The sequence below is a fragment of the Vulpes vulpes genome, chromosome 5 (genome assembly GCF_048418805.1).
Source record: "Vulpes vulpes isolate BD-2025 chromosome 5, VulVul3, whole genome shotgun sequence".
In the NCBI taxonomy this organism is placed as follows: domain Eukaryota; kingdom Metazoa; phylum Chordata; class Mammalia; order Carnivora; family Canidae; genus Vulpes; species Vulpes vulpes.
The window spans coordinates 84963019-84980963 of record NC_132784.1 but is presented as its reverse complement, the minus strand read 5'-3'; the positions used below and the strand labels follow the sequence as shown (position 1 = coordinate 84980963).

Genomic DNA, 17945 nt, shown 5'->3' with positions numbered 1-17945 from the left:
TTGACAGAAACCTGAAGGTCATTGGTCATCTAGTCCAGTGATAAAGAATAAATGAATAAATCTGGGAAGGAAATTTTAGGTAGGGTTTTTACCAAGTAATGACTATTGATGAGGAGCAGTATTGTGGTTCTCATATCAAAAGTAGTAAATGGCATGCTTCTCATTATGAATTTTAAGGCATCCAAGAAGTCAGCAAGAAATTAAGGGAAAGGCAGCAATCCCACCCAGTTGGGTATACCTAGACCTCCAACTACACTTTGTACCCCAGTAACATACAAAACACCTTGAGGTGAAGCAAGGCAAAGCATGTGTGTTATGCACGTGTATGTGTGCACAGTAACTCCTCTACTGTGTTTTATCAGGGTAAGATAAAAAACAATTCTAGCATCAAAGAATATGCTGCACTTCAAGTTCTGTTTCTCCTAACAAACCTTTCCTAACACTTGAAGGTACAGAATTCTTCATTATCACCAAAATGTTGATAGCATATAGACCTGGGACTTCCCCAGGACGCCTGAGTGGCTCAGTTGGTTAAGTGTCCAACTCTTGACTTTGGCTCAGGTCATGATCTCAGGGCTCTCTGCATCGGGCTCCGTGATGGGCATGATGCCTGCTTAGGATTCTCTCTCTCCTGTTCCCTCCACCCTTCTCCACCCCCTTTCTTCCCCTGCTCTCTCTCCCTCCCTCTCTAGGAAAAAAAAAAAAAAACACTTCCTTTAGGTACACTTCTGCAGTGAATTTTAAAGGACGCATTTGGGAGTTGGGAAAAGCTTGGGGATTACTACTGACTACAAAGCTTCAGAAGGAAGAAGCAGTCATCCATGCAAAGGTCTTAGTATAGAAGCCATGTCTCTGCTATATTATTTTTGGTTGACAAAAATCTCACCATGAGGAAAAGAGAAAAAGAAGACACCTATATTAAAAACTGCATCTAATAAAAAATGTGGGCTAAGTACCTGCTTACCATAAACACAGATACCACAAAAGCTGCCTGAACAGAAACAGATCTAGTTCCTCTCCTAAAGATGATTATAATCTACACATTCTATACAAGACTCCATTTTTGGAACAAGAATGGCTCTGATGACTCATATGGTTATTATTTTTAAATTAGAGCAATATGGAATGGAGTGGAAGTATTTTTAAATGAAGGCAGTAATAGGAGTAAGAACAATAAAAACATAACTCAAAATAGTGAATTTTATAAAAGAAGTACAAAAAAATATAAACAATCTTTAGGACATAGGACTAGGCCAAGAGTTCTTAGACTTGGCACCAAAAGCATGATCTAGAAGAAGAAAAAGTGATAAACCACATCAAAATTCAAAACTTTGTTCTGTGAAAGATCTTACTAAGATGAAAAGACAAATCACAGGCTGGGAGAAAATGTTTATAAATTATACATACAACACAGAACCAGCACATAAAACATATAAAAAAAAAAAAAACTCTTAAAACCCAATATTAAAGAAAAATCCAATTAAAAAAAAAAAAACTAAAGGCATGCACAGACATTTCACCAAAGACGTGAATGACATATAATCTCATAAAAAGGTATTTACTATCATTAGCCATTAAAGAAATATAAATTAGGGATGCCTGGGTGGCTCAGTGGTTGAGTGTCTGCCTTCGGCTCAGGGTGTGATCCTGGAGTCCTGGGATCAAGCCCCACATCAGGCTCCCTGCATGAAGCCTGCTTCTCCCTCTGCCTGTGTCTCTGCCTCTCTCTGTGTGTCTCTCATGAATAAATAAAACCTTAAAAAAAAAGGAAGAAAGAAAGAAATCTAAATTAAAACCACAATGAGCTATCACTACATACTCCTCGGAATGGGTGAGAAGAATCATCAGAAAAATTGTGAGAACACAAAATGCTGGCAAGGAGGCAGAACTGGCTAACTCATTCACTGCTGTGATTCAGTCACTCTGGACAATGGTTGGCATTTCTTTCCAAAACTGAAAACGGACTTACCATACAAACTAACAATTGCACTCTTGGGTATTCATCCCAGAGAAATAAAGTCTTATTCCCATGCAAGCACTTGTATGTGAATGTTCATAGCAGCTTTATTTGTTAACAGCCAAAAAGGGGACAACTATCCAAAAGTCCTTTAATAGGTGAATAGTAAAGCAAACCATGGTACATTCATACCATGGAATACTATTCAGCAATAAAAAGGAACAAACTATTAATTTATGCAACAGTTTGGATGAATCTCAAAGAAATTGTGCTTAGTGAAGAAAGCCAATCACAAAAGGCTACACTGCATGATTCCACTTATGTAACATTCATGAAACAACATAATTATGGAGCTAGAGAACAGACTACTTGGGAATTGGGCTGGGGAAGGGGATGGATGCGAATATAAATAGGGTAGCATGAGTCCTGTAGCCGTGGTGCAGCTGAGTATCTTGACTGTGGCGGTGGTTATACAAGGCTACACATGTAATATAGTTGAACTACACACACACACACACACACACACACAAATTAGTGTATATATAACTGGTAAAATCTGAATATGTTCTATGGATTGCACCAATATCAGTTTCCAGATTTTTATATTATACTACAGATATACGAGATGCTAACACTGCAAAAGGCTGAAGCAAGGTGTGCATAAAATCTCTGTACATTTTTTTTTGCAACATTATGTGAATTTATCCTGTGATCTGTAATTATTTCAAAGTTAAAAGTTTGGAAGGAGGGGAAGAAGGGCAGGGAAAGATGGCTAAGCCAATTAAGGCAAAAAAAAAAAAAAAAAAAGATTTAGGAAAAGAAAATCATCACTAAAAGTTTACCAAGAATGTTGGAATGTATGTTGATTGTTTTCTCCCTGTAGAAAGCTCTGGGGGGATGGGAATAACACTAATCTATAAAATTACATGTTTAAGCAGAAACTTTCCTCTTGAAAAATTTGCTTCCCTTTCCTGCTCATCCATCCAAGATGGATGTAATGAGGTTTCTTGAGGCTATCATTCATTAAGCCTTGCTGTTCATCAGCAGATTGTATAAAATCAATTTTATTTACCCAAAATATACTCTTCCTTCAAGCTGTTTAAGTCAATCCAGAAATGTCTGCATTGACTCACTGAGGCAGGTCAACTGAGTATTGGACTATTCTCAATTACACAGTTATCAATTCCATTAAACAAGGAAAAATGCAGTTATCTATTCAAACTTCCTCTACCCTAAAAACAAAAACAAAAAACCTTCTCACTCACTCACTCCCTATTGTTTTGTTAAAAAGCAGATTACCAGTAAACATGGAATCTGAAGGATATACCATAAGACAAATTTCAGAAAATCTACTGTTTTGGATATCAGAAAGACTTCTTTTTCACTACCACTTTTGTTTATTCCCTTTCTTAAAAAAAAGATCAAGTTATGGGTAATCACCAAGTAAATACCCTACCTTCATCCCCTAATAAAGCTCCTACAAGCACATGAGCTCTAGACCAGCACATTTATCAAGAAAAATGTCCACTACATGTATTTCAACCACATTCAAAACTGATCTCCTATCTTCAGAAATGTAATCAATGACATCGGTGAGTTATGAATGATAACAGTAAATCTTTCACTGAACACTTTTTTCAAGGACCCTGGTAAAGCTGCAAATCCAGCAGAGGCAGTACAGTGTCTGAGTCAACTTTATAGCTCTATAATCATGCAATAATATTCAATCATTTCAACTGAGCTAAAACTGTAATCCCACTTTCACGTGGGAGGCAATGTCCCATTAATGCTTATGCTTTCTCTACTACATAACAATTGTAACACGAAAGGCATCCACCCTTAATTAAAGTTATCCCTTCTCTCCAGCTTCCTGAGCCTGTCACGGCACTTTTACAATACCAGAAAGCTTGCTTTAAAGCAAAAGCCACACAGCTAGTTAGGAGCAGGTGTAGACAAACCCAACTAAATCAACTCTGCTTACAGAAATTCATTTCTAAGTGTTCCAAATGCCAGATCTTGCTAATAAAATCGACCTTTTCATTTGACATTCTCTTAAAAGATTTTAGAGATACATTTCCCAACTATTTTTTATTCTAAATTCCCATGACTGTAGAATAAGTGTGCTTCAATACTTTCCCAGCTCCCAACTAATCTCAGCATTTTACTCACAATTTTGCCTCAGTGTACACAACATAACACACATCAACAAGGCTTCTACATCCAAAGATAGTAACTAAGAAACACAAAATCACTCCTTCTCTAAAAATAAGATTTTTTGAAGTGAATTTTTTCTAGTACAACACCTCTGAAATTTTTCTCCACTTTATTTTACAGCGAAGAGTCCACCTTAAATCACAGAACAATGAAACACACAGGAAAAATACCAGTCATTCCAGGCAGGAGGCCATATTTAATTAACTGCCCTAAATAAAAAGTGACAAGTCACTTGTCATGTTCTTGACAATCCATCATGCTAACTGCAGATTGCTTCCTCCTGTGTATTTCCTTTTCCTTCCTCTTTTCTCTTCTTTGCCAGTTTCAGTTGTGGCTCCTAGTATGGGATTTACTCAACAACAAGTCAAGTACCTCCTTTTCCTATGTTATTTATATTATTTCCTTAAAAATCAGCCACTTATTTCAAAAGTAAAAATTGTCTATTCTGATCGGGGTGCTACAAAAAGTTGTTCCTGACCTTATCCCTAACACTTATTAATTCATTGCGCAAAGCGTAGTTTCTCCATTTATAAAACGGGGATGGAAATGCTTGAGGGGCTCTCTGCACTTCTCGAAAAACAGTTATGGATTCACACAAGAGTGCTTCTCCCCCGTCTTTCAACCCACCCTGTATATACCCCTGCAGCTGTGTTACCCTTGTCACGTGGGTTAACTTTTCTGACCTTAGGCTGTTTGAATGTAAAGCTAAAGGGACTGGATTTGAAGCTGTCTTCCATCGCTGGCATTCTGTTTTTCTCCAATTATGCTTCCTAATTGTTCAATTACTATGTCAGAACAGCCTGTTACTTTTATCTCCCTGCTGTGAAATAAAAATTATTTTCTTCTGTAATTGCACTGACTTGCATTCTTTAATTAGCCACTGTTTTTTGGATGTAAGGTGAGAGAAATCAATATATTTCAGAAGTTTGAATTTGATTCTGCCTCAAAGTTTAAGAATGGGCCGAGTAAGCCTTCAGAAACGATAAATACCCACCATTTGCTTCGACGTGGATGGAACTGGAGCGTATTTGCTGAGTGAAGTAAGTCAATCGGAGAAGGGCAATCATTATAGGGTCTCACACGGGGAATATAAAAAATAGTGAAAGGGATTATAGAGGAAAGGAGAGAAAATGAGTGGGAAAAATCAGAGAGGGTGACAAAGCATGAGAGTCTCCTAACTCTGGGAAACAGGGGGTAGAGGAAGGGGAGGTGGGCGTGCCCTGAGGGGGGCACTTGACAGGATGAGCCCTGGGGGTTGTGTTCGCAAATCGAACTCCAATAAAAAAAATATACAAAAAAGAAAAAAAAAATGGGCCGAGTAACCTATAATTATGATTTGATAATTATGATAATGATAATTATGATTTCTTGGTGAACTTGTAAGACTTTTTAAGGGTGAGGGTAAGCAGATGCCTGGGTGGCTCAGCAGTCGCAGTCTACCTTTGGGTCAGGGCGTGATCCCAGGGTCCCAGGATTGAGTCCCACATCGGGCTTCCTGCAGGGAGCCTGCTTCTCCCTCTGCCTGTGTCTCTCTCTCTTTCATGAATAAATAAATAAAATCTTAAAAAAAAAAAAATAAGGGTGACGGTAAGAAGAATGTAAAGTTGCTTTGTCCAATACCATGTATGTTCCTTAAAGGCAAGACTTGTGTCTGTGATGATTTTTCTAATTCTCCACATGCCTCTATACATAGTAGATGCTCAGTAAATACTGTTTATTATTTCATATTTAGTTTCTATGCTGAGCACTTTAGTAGACTGGGATCTTGCTGCAAGCTCAATGCCCTCCTAATGGTGTGGCAAAGGCTGAGGGTTTTAAAACCCATATCCAAATGTGTGGTTAATTTCCAGCTGCTTCAAAAAACAACTAACCCATTCAGCAACTACTTGTTTGTTTTTTGATGTTAGTAAAATACAAAGGTGAAAATACTTGCCTAAACCTACCCATGGTTTCTCTGCTATATTTCTTATTTTGTATTTAATGTGGAGATAACCAATATGTCAACTTCATGAGAGCTGTCATTTTATGATGCTGGAATTTCAAGTACTATAATCATTATATGACACCATAAACAGTATTGGAAATAATCCAATACTCTTTTGCAGACAAAGAAAAAAAAAATCATCATGGAAGTTACCAGAAGAGATGATGATGCTTTTTTGAAGGATGGACCAACACTTCAAATGATGAAAACCAGTCAAACAACTGAGCTACTCATCAGTTTTTAAAAAGTCAGCTCTAAAAATATATCCTAAAATTTTGCTAGGAATTAAAAGTCATTTGTAGATACATATTTACAGCATCATCATCATCAGACAAGATTTACTGAGTATACTCTTCTATGCCAAGCCCTTTATATTCATTAATCCTTATAATAGGGCAGGTATCATCTCTGTTTTAGAGATAAGGAAACCGAAGCTCAGAAGGATCATTTAGCAAGCAAGTGGCAGACCTGAGACTCAAATTCAGACCTGTCTACCTTTGATCATGCATTCTATCACCTAAGCCGCATGGAAACTGATTGACCAAATGGTAGATGGTCAGATAAATTAATTACATATACTTAATGGAATTTTAGGAAGTTATCAAAAATGATAAAGGTGGAAGTAAAATATACATTTCATAGCATATATGAAATGTTATATTAAAAAGATAAAAAAATCGTAATTCATTCTCATTATAACCAGGTAAAAGGTGTATATATTTGGATAAAACTGTAATAGAGCACAAATCAATAAAAAAATTCTATGATTAGGTGATGGGCTAATGAGTGGTATATATTTTTCCTGATGTAACTGTTTTGTTTTGTTTTTTAAGATTTTATGTATTTATTCATGAGAGACACAGAGAGAAAGAGGCAGAGACACAAGCAGAGGGAGAAGCAGGCTCCATGGAGGGAGCCCGATGCGGGACTTGATCCTGGGACTCCAGGATCACACCCTGAGCCAAAAGCAGGTGCTAAACCACTGAGCAACCCAGGGATCCCTGATGTAACTGTCTTTAATGAATTGTTTTAAAATTAAATCAGCTACTGTAATCAAAACAGTATGCTATTAATGAAAGAATAGATAAACATATCAACAGAACACAACAGAGAGCACTGAAATAGATCCATATAAATACAATCAACTAATCTTTAACAAAGGAGCAAAGGCAATACAGTATAGCATAGTCTTTTCCACAAAGATTCTGGAACAACTGGATTTCTTCAGGTAAGAAATCAATCTAGCCACAAATTTTATACCCCTCGTAAGAATTAACTCAAATGGACCACAGACCTAAACAAAAAAATGCAAAACTAAAAAGTTCATAGTTCATGGGTATGGCAACATGGATACAATACCATAGGCACAATCCACAAAAGAAATAATTGGTAAGATGGACCTATTAAAATTAAAAACTTCTGCTCTGCAAAGACACTGACAAGGGAATAAAAAGAAAAGCCAAAGACTGGGAGAGAATATTTGCCAGAGACACATCTGATAAAGGACTGTTATCCAAAATATGCAAAGAACTCCTAAAATTCAACAATAAGAAAACAAACAACCTGATTAAAAAATGAGCTAAAGACTAAACAGACACTTGATCAAAGATGATAGACAGATGACCAAAAAAGAAAAGCACATGAAGAGATGCTCCACATCATATGTCATCAGGGAAATAGAAAATAAGACAAGGAGACAGCACGCTACCCAGCTATTAGAATGACCAGAATCCAGAACACGGACACCACCAAATGCTGGCAAGGATACGCAGCAACAGGAACTCTCATTCGTTGCTACGGGCACCGAGCACTTTACAGACATTATCTGACTTCATCTTTTTGCAACAATCTTTTGAGGTGACTACTTCTAGCATCCCCACTTCAGAGACAGAGAAACAGAGGCTTAGAGTTTAGGATGACTCCACTGGCAAATGGCAGAGCTGGCGAAGAAAACCAGGTCAGTTTGACTCCAAAGCCCGTTTTCTTAATCATTCTGCTGAACAGTATTACACAGCAGCTCCTGATACAAAGTTGGTAGGAGGCCTCCAATAATTACAATGACTTCTGAGCTCTGCATTAAAGAAAATGAGACTGTTGAAGAACAATTCAAGATCAAAATGACTGGCACGTGTTAGTCGTCTCTGCCTTAGGAAAAGTAATGTTTCATTTGATTTGAACAGTATTATTTAAGTCACAGGAATTATATTCATTTTCTTCTACATTTTTTCTAAAATGTTTTTAATAAAGATAAGAATCAGGTGTTTCAGCCAGATGGTTCTTGTGGGGCTTGGTGGTTTTTTTTGTTTTGTTTTGTTTTTTGTTTTTTTTGTTTTTTTTTTTTTTTGGTCTTTACAAATAGTGGATTGTATTTCTATTGTTCACCAGTTAGGAAATAGTTAAATCTTGAGAGTATACCCAGGTGGATATCTCCCTCAACCATCTAAAGAAAAAAAAAAAAAAAACGGTCACAGTCGGTTACTCCCGTTAGATCAGTGTTCACTGCAACATCTGTAGGCACATATACACGCTCTCTTTACTGTGCGCCTTCTGCCTGCCACGGTCAGAGTGGGCAGTCAGTGAATCTTACCCAAGTGCTGACATTTACTACCTGGTTTAGCGGCAAAGATTCAGAGAGGGGTGAGCATCCCCTCTGGCCTTCAGGTAGGTCCAATACCTTCGTTTCTACCAAAGCTAAAAGATGGGCACCCACGTTTGTCAACGGTAAGGGAAGGATGATGCCCCACTTCAGGAGAGTGTTAGTTACAGATGGACTGGGTGTCCAGATGGGGAAGGGATGCCGTAAAATTTGGAAACTATGGGGCTTTCTGGTATCAGGCTGCTGCAAGGATTTAATTCCTGTGGCATGAGAACCCACGTGTTAATCTCAGTACGTAAATACTTCTCTGGCATTAAGTGTCAGGAAAAAGACCTAATCCTAGCTTCGGTGCCAGCAAAAAAATCAAATAATGTATGCCTCGAACCTGACTAGCTGTGCAAGATAGTGTTAATTCATGCACGAAACGATTGCAGCTACATGAGGTTACCTGCTATTTTGGAGCAATCAGGAAAACATGGGCAACACTGATCAGTAAGATTTAATGCCTCAGAGTACAGTACCTTTCTTTGGAAGGAAGAAAGAGTTAGTTCAGACACAAGAAACTACAAACCCAGACCCCACACCATTAGTCCCTCTTTTGATTCTCAACTATGCCCTAGCTTCACAGTGAATAAATGAAAACCTCCCTGCTGAGGAATGTTAGCATGGGGCTGGGAAAATTGTATAAATTTATTGGTCCTCTATTTCTGTCTGTTAAAAAGAATCTTTAATGTGTTGACTTTGAAACTTCCTTCAGCTGGAGAACAGTGTCTTCTTTTTCAAAAGCTGCCCTTTCTTATCCAGCCTATTTAAAGAAAGTAGATTATTTTAGTTCTAGTAGAACCTTCTAAAAACTCTTAAAAACCAAGATGCAACTAATATAGTCATATTAAAACCATGGAAACTATACAATTATCTACGGCCAGTGAAAACATTTAATAAAGCAAATTTCAAAAACTAAAAATACATATGGCAAAATAATTGTGAAGATGCTTTCAATGTTCCTGTTTATTCTTTAAATTCTAAGTCATCTGGTCACGGCTAAAATGGAGTATTCTAAAAATTAAACGCACAAATCCTTGAACTGTGTTACAAGAGGAGAGATAATTCATCCTAACAGTAATAAACCTCACGACTGTTTTTAAGGCCCTGAAATCATGAGGTGTACCGAGAGCAGGGCATCCAAGGGAGAACAGGAATCTTCAGGGACCCAAAAACTAAGCTACAAAAAGTGGGTAGTATTCCTTATGTCTTGCCTAAGAAAATGTGTCTGTTAATCTACAGTAATCATGTTTTTCACTCATGAGAAGCGGAATTCCCTAAAATGAACCCAGTGGGCTATAATGAAAACTTAAAAAAAAAAAAAAAAAAACCTCGCTGTTTAAAAGCAAGTGTTCCTGGTGTATGCTCGCTCATCCCTTGAGATCTGGAATCCATTACCCCGGCATGGCTTGCTTTATATCCCAATAATAGTTTTCAGAGGTGTTTAACATGAACAGTTTTGGCTTCAGGACTCCCTCCACCCAAAAGTGGACAACTCTCTGACAATCATCAACATACCATGCTGAGTGCAACCACTTATGGTTTTTGTTTACTGAATCGAGAGTCAGCAACATTTCCTTTTAATTCCAATGCAGAGCATTTTCTTAGTCCACAAAAGCTTTGTCTTACGCATACTTGGATAGGCCATGCATAAAGAAAATGCCCCTGTTATTTCATTAGTAGGGCAAGTTGCTGAACCTACAAATACCAGGGCCTGAAGAAGAGGCAGGCTTGCTTTCATGACTTCAGTAATAATCCTTCTCATTCACCATGTCCTCGTTTGGTTTAATGACTCTCAAAAGGATCATTAAACTAGCACACCTTGAGGACTTTCCCAGCTACACTAAGCAGAGAACATTGAGTTCTCCATCAACTACGTCTGATCTACAAAAGTGCTTCAAAGCCAAAAAGCCCCACCAACATCTCATCAGACTGGCCACAGATTCTAAATGGTCCAAGGAAGTTCTGCAGGGAGAATAAAAACATAGGATCAGATGACATTTATTAAATGCCTGTAATGCGCTGAGCAGCACTGTGCTTCGTGACTTAACATGTGTTAACCCACTTATCCTTCAAAACAACCCAACAAACAGGTCCTACTACTCCTCCCATTTTACAAGAAAGAAAGAACAGAGAGGGGAAAAAAAAATGACTTGCCCAAGATTGTTACACCATCTTGGCAGCTAAGTATCAGAGCCCAGGTTTGGACTCAGACGTCAAAGTCTGCATACTTAATGAAGGGCTAGAGAAAGGGGAACAGAAGAATAAATGAATTATTTCCTGTTATTTAACTCGGGCTCACCACCAGCATCTCCCTTGTATGTGCTTATCCAATTCTCGTCAGTCTAAAAAGTTAATGGGTTTACACCCACTGACCGGATCCCTTCTCACCATGTCCAACGTTACAAACACCACCTGCCGTGACTGGCAGGTACCTGGGCACTAACAATCTTTACTATTGAGAAGTCCAGGCATGATCATAAAGACGACCAGCGTGCCAGGCCCCATTCTATGAGCCTTACTCACTGACTTAATAAATGCTGCTGTATTGATTTTTACCAATCATGACTTACATCCACCAAGGAGGTGGGTAATCATCTCATCTGCAGATGGGGAAATCTGAGACAGAGAGGGATGTTAAATGCCGAGTTCATAGAGTTAGCAGGTGGGTCTGAATCCAAACTCTGAAGGCCTGAGAGCCACCTGCAGAGACTCCGCTTCCAGCTGTTTTTGGAGCAGGGTAACAATTTCAACAGTCAGGAATCTGTTCTCTTGCGGTGTCTTTGACCTCACTCTGCAAACTGCACGTGCGTTATCAAGACTCCTGGCCTCTTTCTCTGTCTAAGGTGACCTCACTCTGCAAACTGCACCTGCGTTATCAAGGCTCCTGGCCTCTCTCTCTGTCTAAGGTGACCTCACTCTGCAAACTGCACCTGTGTTATCAAGGTTCCTGGCCTCTCTCTCTAAGGTGAGTGCTAATAATGTAAATAAAAGCCTATCAAGCTTACTCCGTCAATGCCTTTTTGAAAATACTGTGACACTAGCAGGAAGCCTCCTGAATGGTCCTGGGGCCTGCCTTGCGACGGGTGTTAAAGAATCATTTCCAATGTCCTGGGCTGTAAAGAGCTGTGGAGGAGGTCAAGCCGCGAACCAACTTTCCTAGAGAGAGAATGGGGGGGAGGAGGGGGAGGGAGAGGCAAGGGGAAGACAAGAGACCAGAGGAGAAGGCGGGGTGGGGGGGGGGTGGGGAGGGGGGGGGAGTCCTCGCGGCTCGCCCTAAGGTCAGGCGAGCAGGGGATCCTTGTGAAGGGGTCACGGCTTTGGGGACCTCGGGGCCCCCGGTGCACACCCCCCCCCGACACCCCCCCGCCCGGTCCCGGCATCCTAGGGACGCTCGGGGGTGCAGCTGCGTCCAGTCTGCAACGACTCCCCGGCCACGGCGTCCTCCAGGCTACCGTTGCTAGGCAACCGCCCCGGGGCCCCCGGCAGCGGGGCTCCCCACCGGCCACCAGTCCGCGAGGCCCCGGAAGCCGCCGGCTCCCCCCGCTGCCGCGGCCAGCCCGAGTCCCGCATGCGGGGTGCGTGTCAGCCACTCTCACCTCCCGTCCCCTAGTTTCCCGCCTGGGCTCGCATCTCTAATCACTTCGCACTCGGAGCATCTCTATTTGGGGACGCATCCTAGGAGTCTCCTCTCCTGGGGCAGCGCAAACCCTCGCCGGGAGAACGGATTCCTGGGAAATGTAGTTCTTCCTGCCGGCAAGCGGGCAAGGTGAGGGGGGGAAGGGACTACAATTCCCAGAAACCTAAGGGAGGATGGTCCAGTTCTAAAACAGGTCCCAGTTGCTTGGATGTGTACTGAGAAGGAAGGTTCTGAGGCTCTTTGCTTACCTGACTGCCTGGGGTTTGCTAATTCAGCTAATTACAAGCTTGTAGAAGAACTTTTTTTTTTTTTTTTACTTTTTAAAGATGAGATGATCCAAGCATAGTGATTTTGATATGACTAGATACAATAAGTCTTTTTTTTTTTTTTTTTTTTTTTTTACAATTCTTCCAGATAAAAGATCTACCCAGGATTGGAAAATATGTCACTACAGATGGTAACAGTCAGTAATAACGTGGCCTTAATTCAACCAGGCTTCTCACTGATGAACTTTGATGGGCAAGTTTTCTTCTTTGGCCAGAAAGGGTGGCCGAAGAGGTCTTGCCCCACTGGAGTTTTCCACTTTGATGTAAAGCATAACCACCTCAAACTGAAGCCTGCAGTTTTCTCCAAGGATTCCTGCTACCTTCCTCCTCTTCGTTACCCGGCCACTTGCATATTCAGAGGCAGCTTAGAATCTGGAAAGCATGAGTACATCATCCATGGAGGGAAAACACCAAACAATGAGCTTTCAGATAAGATTTATGTCATGTCTGTTGTTGGCAAGAACAACAAAAAGGTGACCTTTCGCTGCACGGAGAAAGACCTGGAAGGAGATGTTCCTGAAGCCAGATATGGTCATTCCATTGACATGGTGTATAGTCAAGGGAGAAGCATGGGAGTTCTCTTTGGAGGACGGTCTTACATTCCTGCTGCCCAAAGAACCACGGAAAAATGGAATAGCGTAGCTGACTGTCTGCCCCATGTCTTCTTGGTGGATTTTGAATTTGGGTGCTCTACATCATACCTACTTCCAGAACTTCAGGATGGGCTATCTTTTCACGTCTCCATTGCCAGAAATGATACCATTTATATCTTAGGAGGACATTCACTTGCCAATAACATCCGCCCTGCCAACCTATACAAAATAAAAGTTGATCTCCCACTGGGTAGCCCCGCTGTGAGTTGCACAGTTTTGCCAGGAGGGATCTCCGTCTCCAGCGCAATCCTGACTCAAACAAAGAGTGATGAATTTGTTATCGTTGGTGGCTATCAGCTTGAAAATCAAAAGAGGTTGGTCTGCAACACGGTGTCTTTTGAGGGCGATAAGATAGAAATTCATGAGATGGAGACTCCAGATTGGACCCCAGATATTAAGCACAGCAAGATCTGGTTTGGGAGCAACATGGGAAATGGAACTGTCTTCCTTGGAATACCAGGAGACAATAAACAGGCTACTTCAGAAGCTTTCTATTTCTATACGTTGAAATGTGTTGAAGATGATGCGAATGAAGATCAGAAAACACTCGCAAATAGTCAGACATCAACAGAAGATCCAGGGGACTCCACTCCCTTTGAAGACTCAGAAGAGTTTTGTTTCAGCGCAGAAGCAAATAGTTTTGATGGTGATGATGAATTTGACACCTATAATGAAGACGATGAGGAAGATGAGTCAGAGACAGGCTACTGGATTACATGCTGCCCTACTTGCGATGTGGATGTCAACACTTGGGTACCATTTTATTCAACGGAGCTCAACAAACCTGCCATGATCTACTGCTCTCATGGAGATGGGCACTGGGTCCATGCCCAGTGCATGGATCTAGCAGAACACACGCTCATCCATCTGTCGGAAGGAAGCAACAAGTATTACTGCAATGAGCATGTGAAGATAGCAAGAGCACTGCAAACCCCCAAAAAAGCCCCACCCTTAAAAAAGCCTCCACTGAAATCCCTCCACAAAAAAGGTCCTGGGAAAATTTTGACCCCCGCCAAGAAATCCTTTCTTAGAAGGCTATTTGATTAGTTTCACAAAAGCCTTTCAAATTCAAGTGCATCAACGTTTTAGACCTATTTTAAAGAGTCATGACAATGATGAGAAGTATGTTTCTATTTTGACTTATTGAAAACATCTATGTGTTCTTTTAGTCTTATCAATTAAGTGCCTGGGGAAAGCGTTTGTAATACAATGCTAAAAAATACTTGAAAATCTCTCACTCAAAGATATCTTAAATGAGAATTTCTGACCTGAATTTTTTTTTTCATTCAAGGAATCTTAAATACAGAAGCAGTAATAATAAGATAAGCTTATATCCCCTCTTATGATTTTTGGTAACAAGCTATAAAGTAGTAAAGACAAAATCAAACCAATAAAGAAACTAACTCCCAAAGGAATTGAATGAATTATTTTGTACAATACAACAACCTCGTGGTTGGCCAAAAATTGAAACCAAGAACACTTGTATCCCACGCTAGTGCTCTTTATATAGCTCTAACTCTAAACTGGCCTCTTGATTATGCCTGTGAACAGAATAAGTTCCATATAGATTATCTAAACTATAAGTCTCCACTGAGGTGAAGGAAGAGAAAATGAATCTACGTCAAGTTTGTTATACTTACCAAGTTACCTGCATAAACTTTCTTCAGAGGATCCCCTCACCATCTGGTGCACAGATGACCAACCAAGGAAAGTCACTTGAACCAATTCTTTGAGAGATTTAATGAAAACTGAAGTCCACTGCTACTTAACATTCTGGGGAAAGAGTATAAGAGAGTACACTAAGAGAGGACCACCAATGAAATTGTAAAAGAATAATAATATTATTTCCCCCAAGTAAAAAAAGTTTAAATAATTTTCTAAAGTTAATTTTAAAATATTTTAAATGGGGAAAAATAAATTTGTGTGTGTATAAGTCTAGCTGATATGTGGAATTTGCTGCCAATGAAATTTATAAAATCAGTGAGTCTGCTGAAGTTCAATTAGATACTTCCTAGAAAGAAGGTTAAAAAGACTGTTTTGAGCCATTAAGACATCAACTGATAATAGAAATTATCAATATAGAAATAGAAATTATCAATATAGAGATAGATAATTAGAAATTATCTTAGAAAGAAATGTTTTTCCTTTGGGGTATTTTTCTGGCAAAGCATCTCACCTTATCCTAAAAGGCTTAAGCCATAGTTTCTTATTCATCAGTTTTCCCTGAGAGTCCACAGTGTGTGAAGTCATATTACCACATTTAGGGAAAACATGACCATATGGGAGATAAACCCCTGGAACACATGTTCATCTGCACTAGTTCCATGTCTTAGGCGCTAAAAGTAACTTGGATAAATTAAATCATGTTCAGTTCATTTCAGTAATGTTGCTTAATGGATATTCCTTTTGGTTTTTTTTTATATTCCTTTTGAACTATTTACCATTGTTTTGATTTTTTGTTGTTTTTGTCACCGATGTAAAATTAATAAAACATTAAAATGTTTTCCGTTGATAGTGATTTCTTCCAATTATTCATTGTCCCAATTAGGGACAAAATTTTATTATTTCATTTTCTCAGGATCCCTCTACTTTGATTTCTTTCTCCTTTTTTCCTGTTAATAGGAAGTGACATAAGTTAAAACTGAAATATCCTTCATAGAATTCAAAAGAGTTATTTCTTCAAGAAGTAGCTACATTTCCTTATCTTGACTGGCCTATAGTGACTGAGTGGCTAAAGAATTATTACTGTATTTATTTTGTAGTCAATAGGTTCAGATATGATAATCTAAATGATTTAATTCTGAACTCACTGGGTTCTATGGTTAAACTCAGATCCCACCAGCATAGCTACTTTGGGGGGTATATATGTGTGTTATATGAGTGTGTGTTACAAAAGCAAGTACTTTGGTTTTGCTTACCATATATTTGAGTAAAAATAGGTCTTTTGAAGTCACCTCACCAGGGAGTCCATCGGATGTGAGATTAAAGATAATGAGACTTGTGTTCTAATAAGCATATGCAAATGTTCAAATGAACCACATTAAGAGAGTACTCACTCCAATGATATACTGCTTCTGCTTAAAACATTTCCTTTCTTTTTTTTTTCTAAGATTTTATTTATTTCTTTGAGAGATAGAGCAAGAGTGAGCAGAAGGAGCTGAGGAGGAGGGAGAAAGAATCTGGAGCAGATTCCACACTGAGTTCGGAGCCCAGTGCAGGGCTTGATCCCAGGACCTCCATGAGATCATAACCAGAGCCAAAACCAAGAGTTCAGCCAAGTTGAACTTAACCAACTGAGCTGCCCAGGCGCCCCATGCTTAAAGCATTTCTAGGACTCACATTTCAGTCACCTTCAAGGCCTATGGTTCAGTCCTTTGGCAAAACTTAGGAACTCCCCCTCTCCCACCATTAGAGATGGGGTTGGTTTCTGGAAACAGACAAACATCATCCAAAGCTTAGTACGATATGATTCTCAGTGTTATATTACCACTTCAGGTAAAAAAAAAAAAAGAAAGAAAGAAGAAAGAAAGAAAGAAAGAAAGAAAGAAAGAAAGAAAGAAAGAAGAAAGAAAGGAAGGAAGTCTGAGTACAAGTTACAACATGGACTTTCTAAGATGGTTCATAAATAGGTTCTAAAGATAAGTCTGGAAACTGTTTATCAGAATAATATCAATAAATAAGTATATGGCTTTCCTAGGTGATCATTTAAAGGACTGCACCCATTTCCAAGTACAAGTAAACTTAATGTGTCATGAGGAAGGGAAGTGTAAAGAAAAGGAATAGTCTAAAGACCCTGGGGTGAGATGAAGTTTATCACTTCTGGAAAACTGAAAGGTCAATCCGGGTAAAACAGAGCAAACAAGAGGGATGGGGAGTGGCATGAGCCTGAAAAGGTAAGCAAGGGCTGGCACCCTGAGATTTTCACCTGTAAAACAAAGTCACATACAACTTCATTCATACCATTCCCCTCCACCTCCTGCTACATCACTCCTTTCACACTTTGTGCTCAATCTCCAGAAATGCTAAACTGATAACATTCTTAGTACTCAGGGCTTTTGAGCAAACCCACCCCTTCTGCTGGGCATACTTTTCCTCTGTGCTTTCTAACTCCTGCTAATATCCTAGTCCATCTGGCCCATTCCTATCCACTCTAAATCTCAGCTCAGATACCTGCTGCCCCAGGAAGACTGCTCTGAACCCCATCACCTCCTCGATGGCTATAGCACTTACAAATCTTCACTTACACACTCACAAGTACAAGAAATGAAACTGTATGTTTGTATAACTCACATTGTATTATGCATCCTTTTTTACTGTGTGTTGGAAATTTAATTTCAATAAATTTAGGGTCCTCCCTCTTCTCACCCAACTTTTTATCCAAGTTCCAGGGGGAAACATAATGCTGAATTGCCAGAAGTAGGAGTGAGTGGGGGTGAAGCATCTGGTTCTTAAGGTCATCATCCCTTCTCACTAGCTCCTGCTACAACATCCACACTCCCAAGGGGCCTGAGGTTATCAGCTTAATGATAACCT

The 17945-nt window shown here is 39.6% G+C and overlaps 2 protein-coding genes across 2 annotated transcripts in view; one reads left to right on the top strand and one right to left on the bottom strand.

The window, feature by feature from the left end:
- The window catches only part of IFTAP (intraflagellar transport associated protein), a 64008-nt gene extending 51470 nt beyond the window's left edge, over positions 1-12538 (bottom strand). Inside the window, exon 1 of the mRNA XM_026012848.2 lies at positions 12393-12538. The gene's annotated coding sequence lies outside the window, so the exon portion shown is untranslated. The remainder of the gene's footprint in view (positions 1-12392) is intronic.
- A 319-nt stretch (positions 12539-12857) lies between these two features.
- On the top strand, positions 12858-14459 carry RAG2 (recombination activating 2). The gene has a single exon (XM_026012750.2). The coding sequence runs from the start codon at positions 12876-12878 to the stop codon at positions 14457-14459; it is 1584 nt and encodes a 527-aa protein (XP_025868535.2). The 5' UTR covers positions 12858-12875.
- The last annotated feature ends 3486 nt before the right edge of the window (positions 14460-17945 follow it).

Bases quoted from the DNA above. Each gene is read 5' to 3' on its own strand.
- RAG2 (XM_026012750.2), top strand. From the start codon at position 12,876: ATGTCACTACAGATGGTAACAGTCAGTAATAACGTGGCCTTAATTCAA.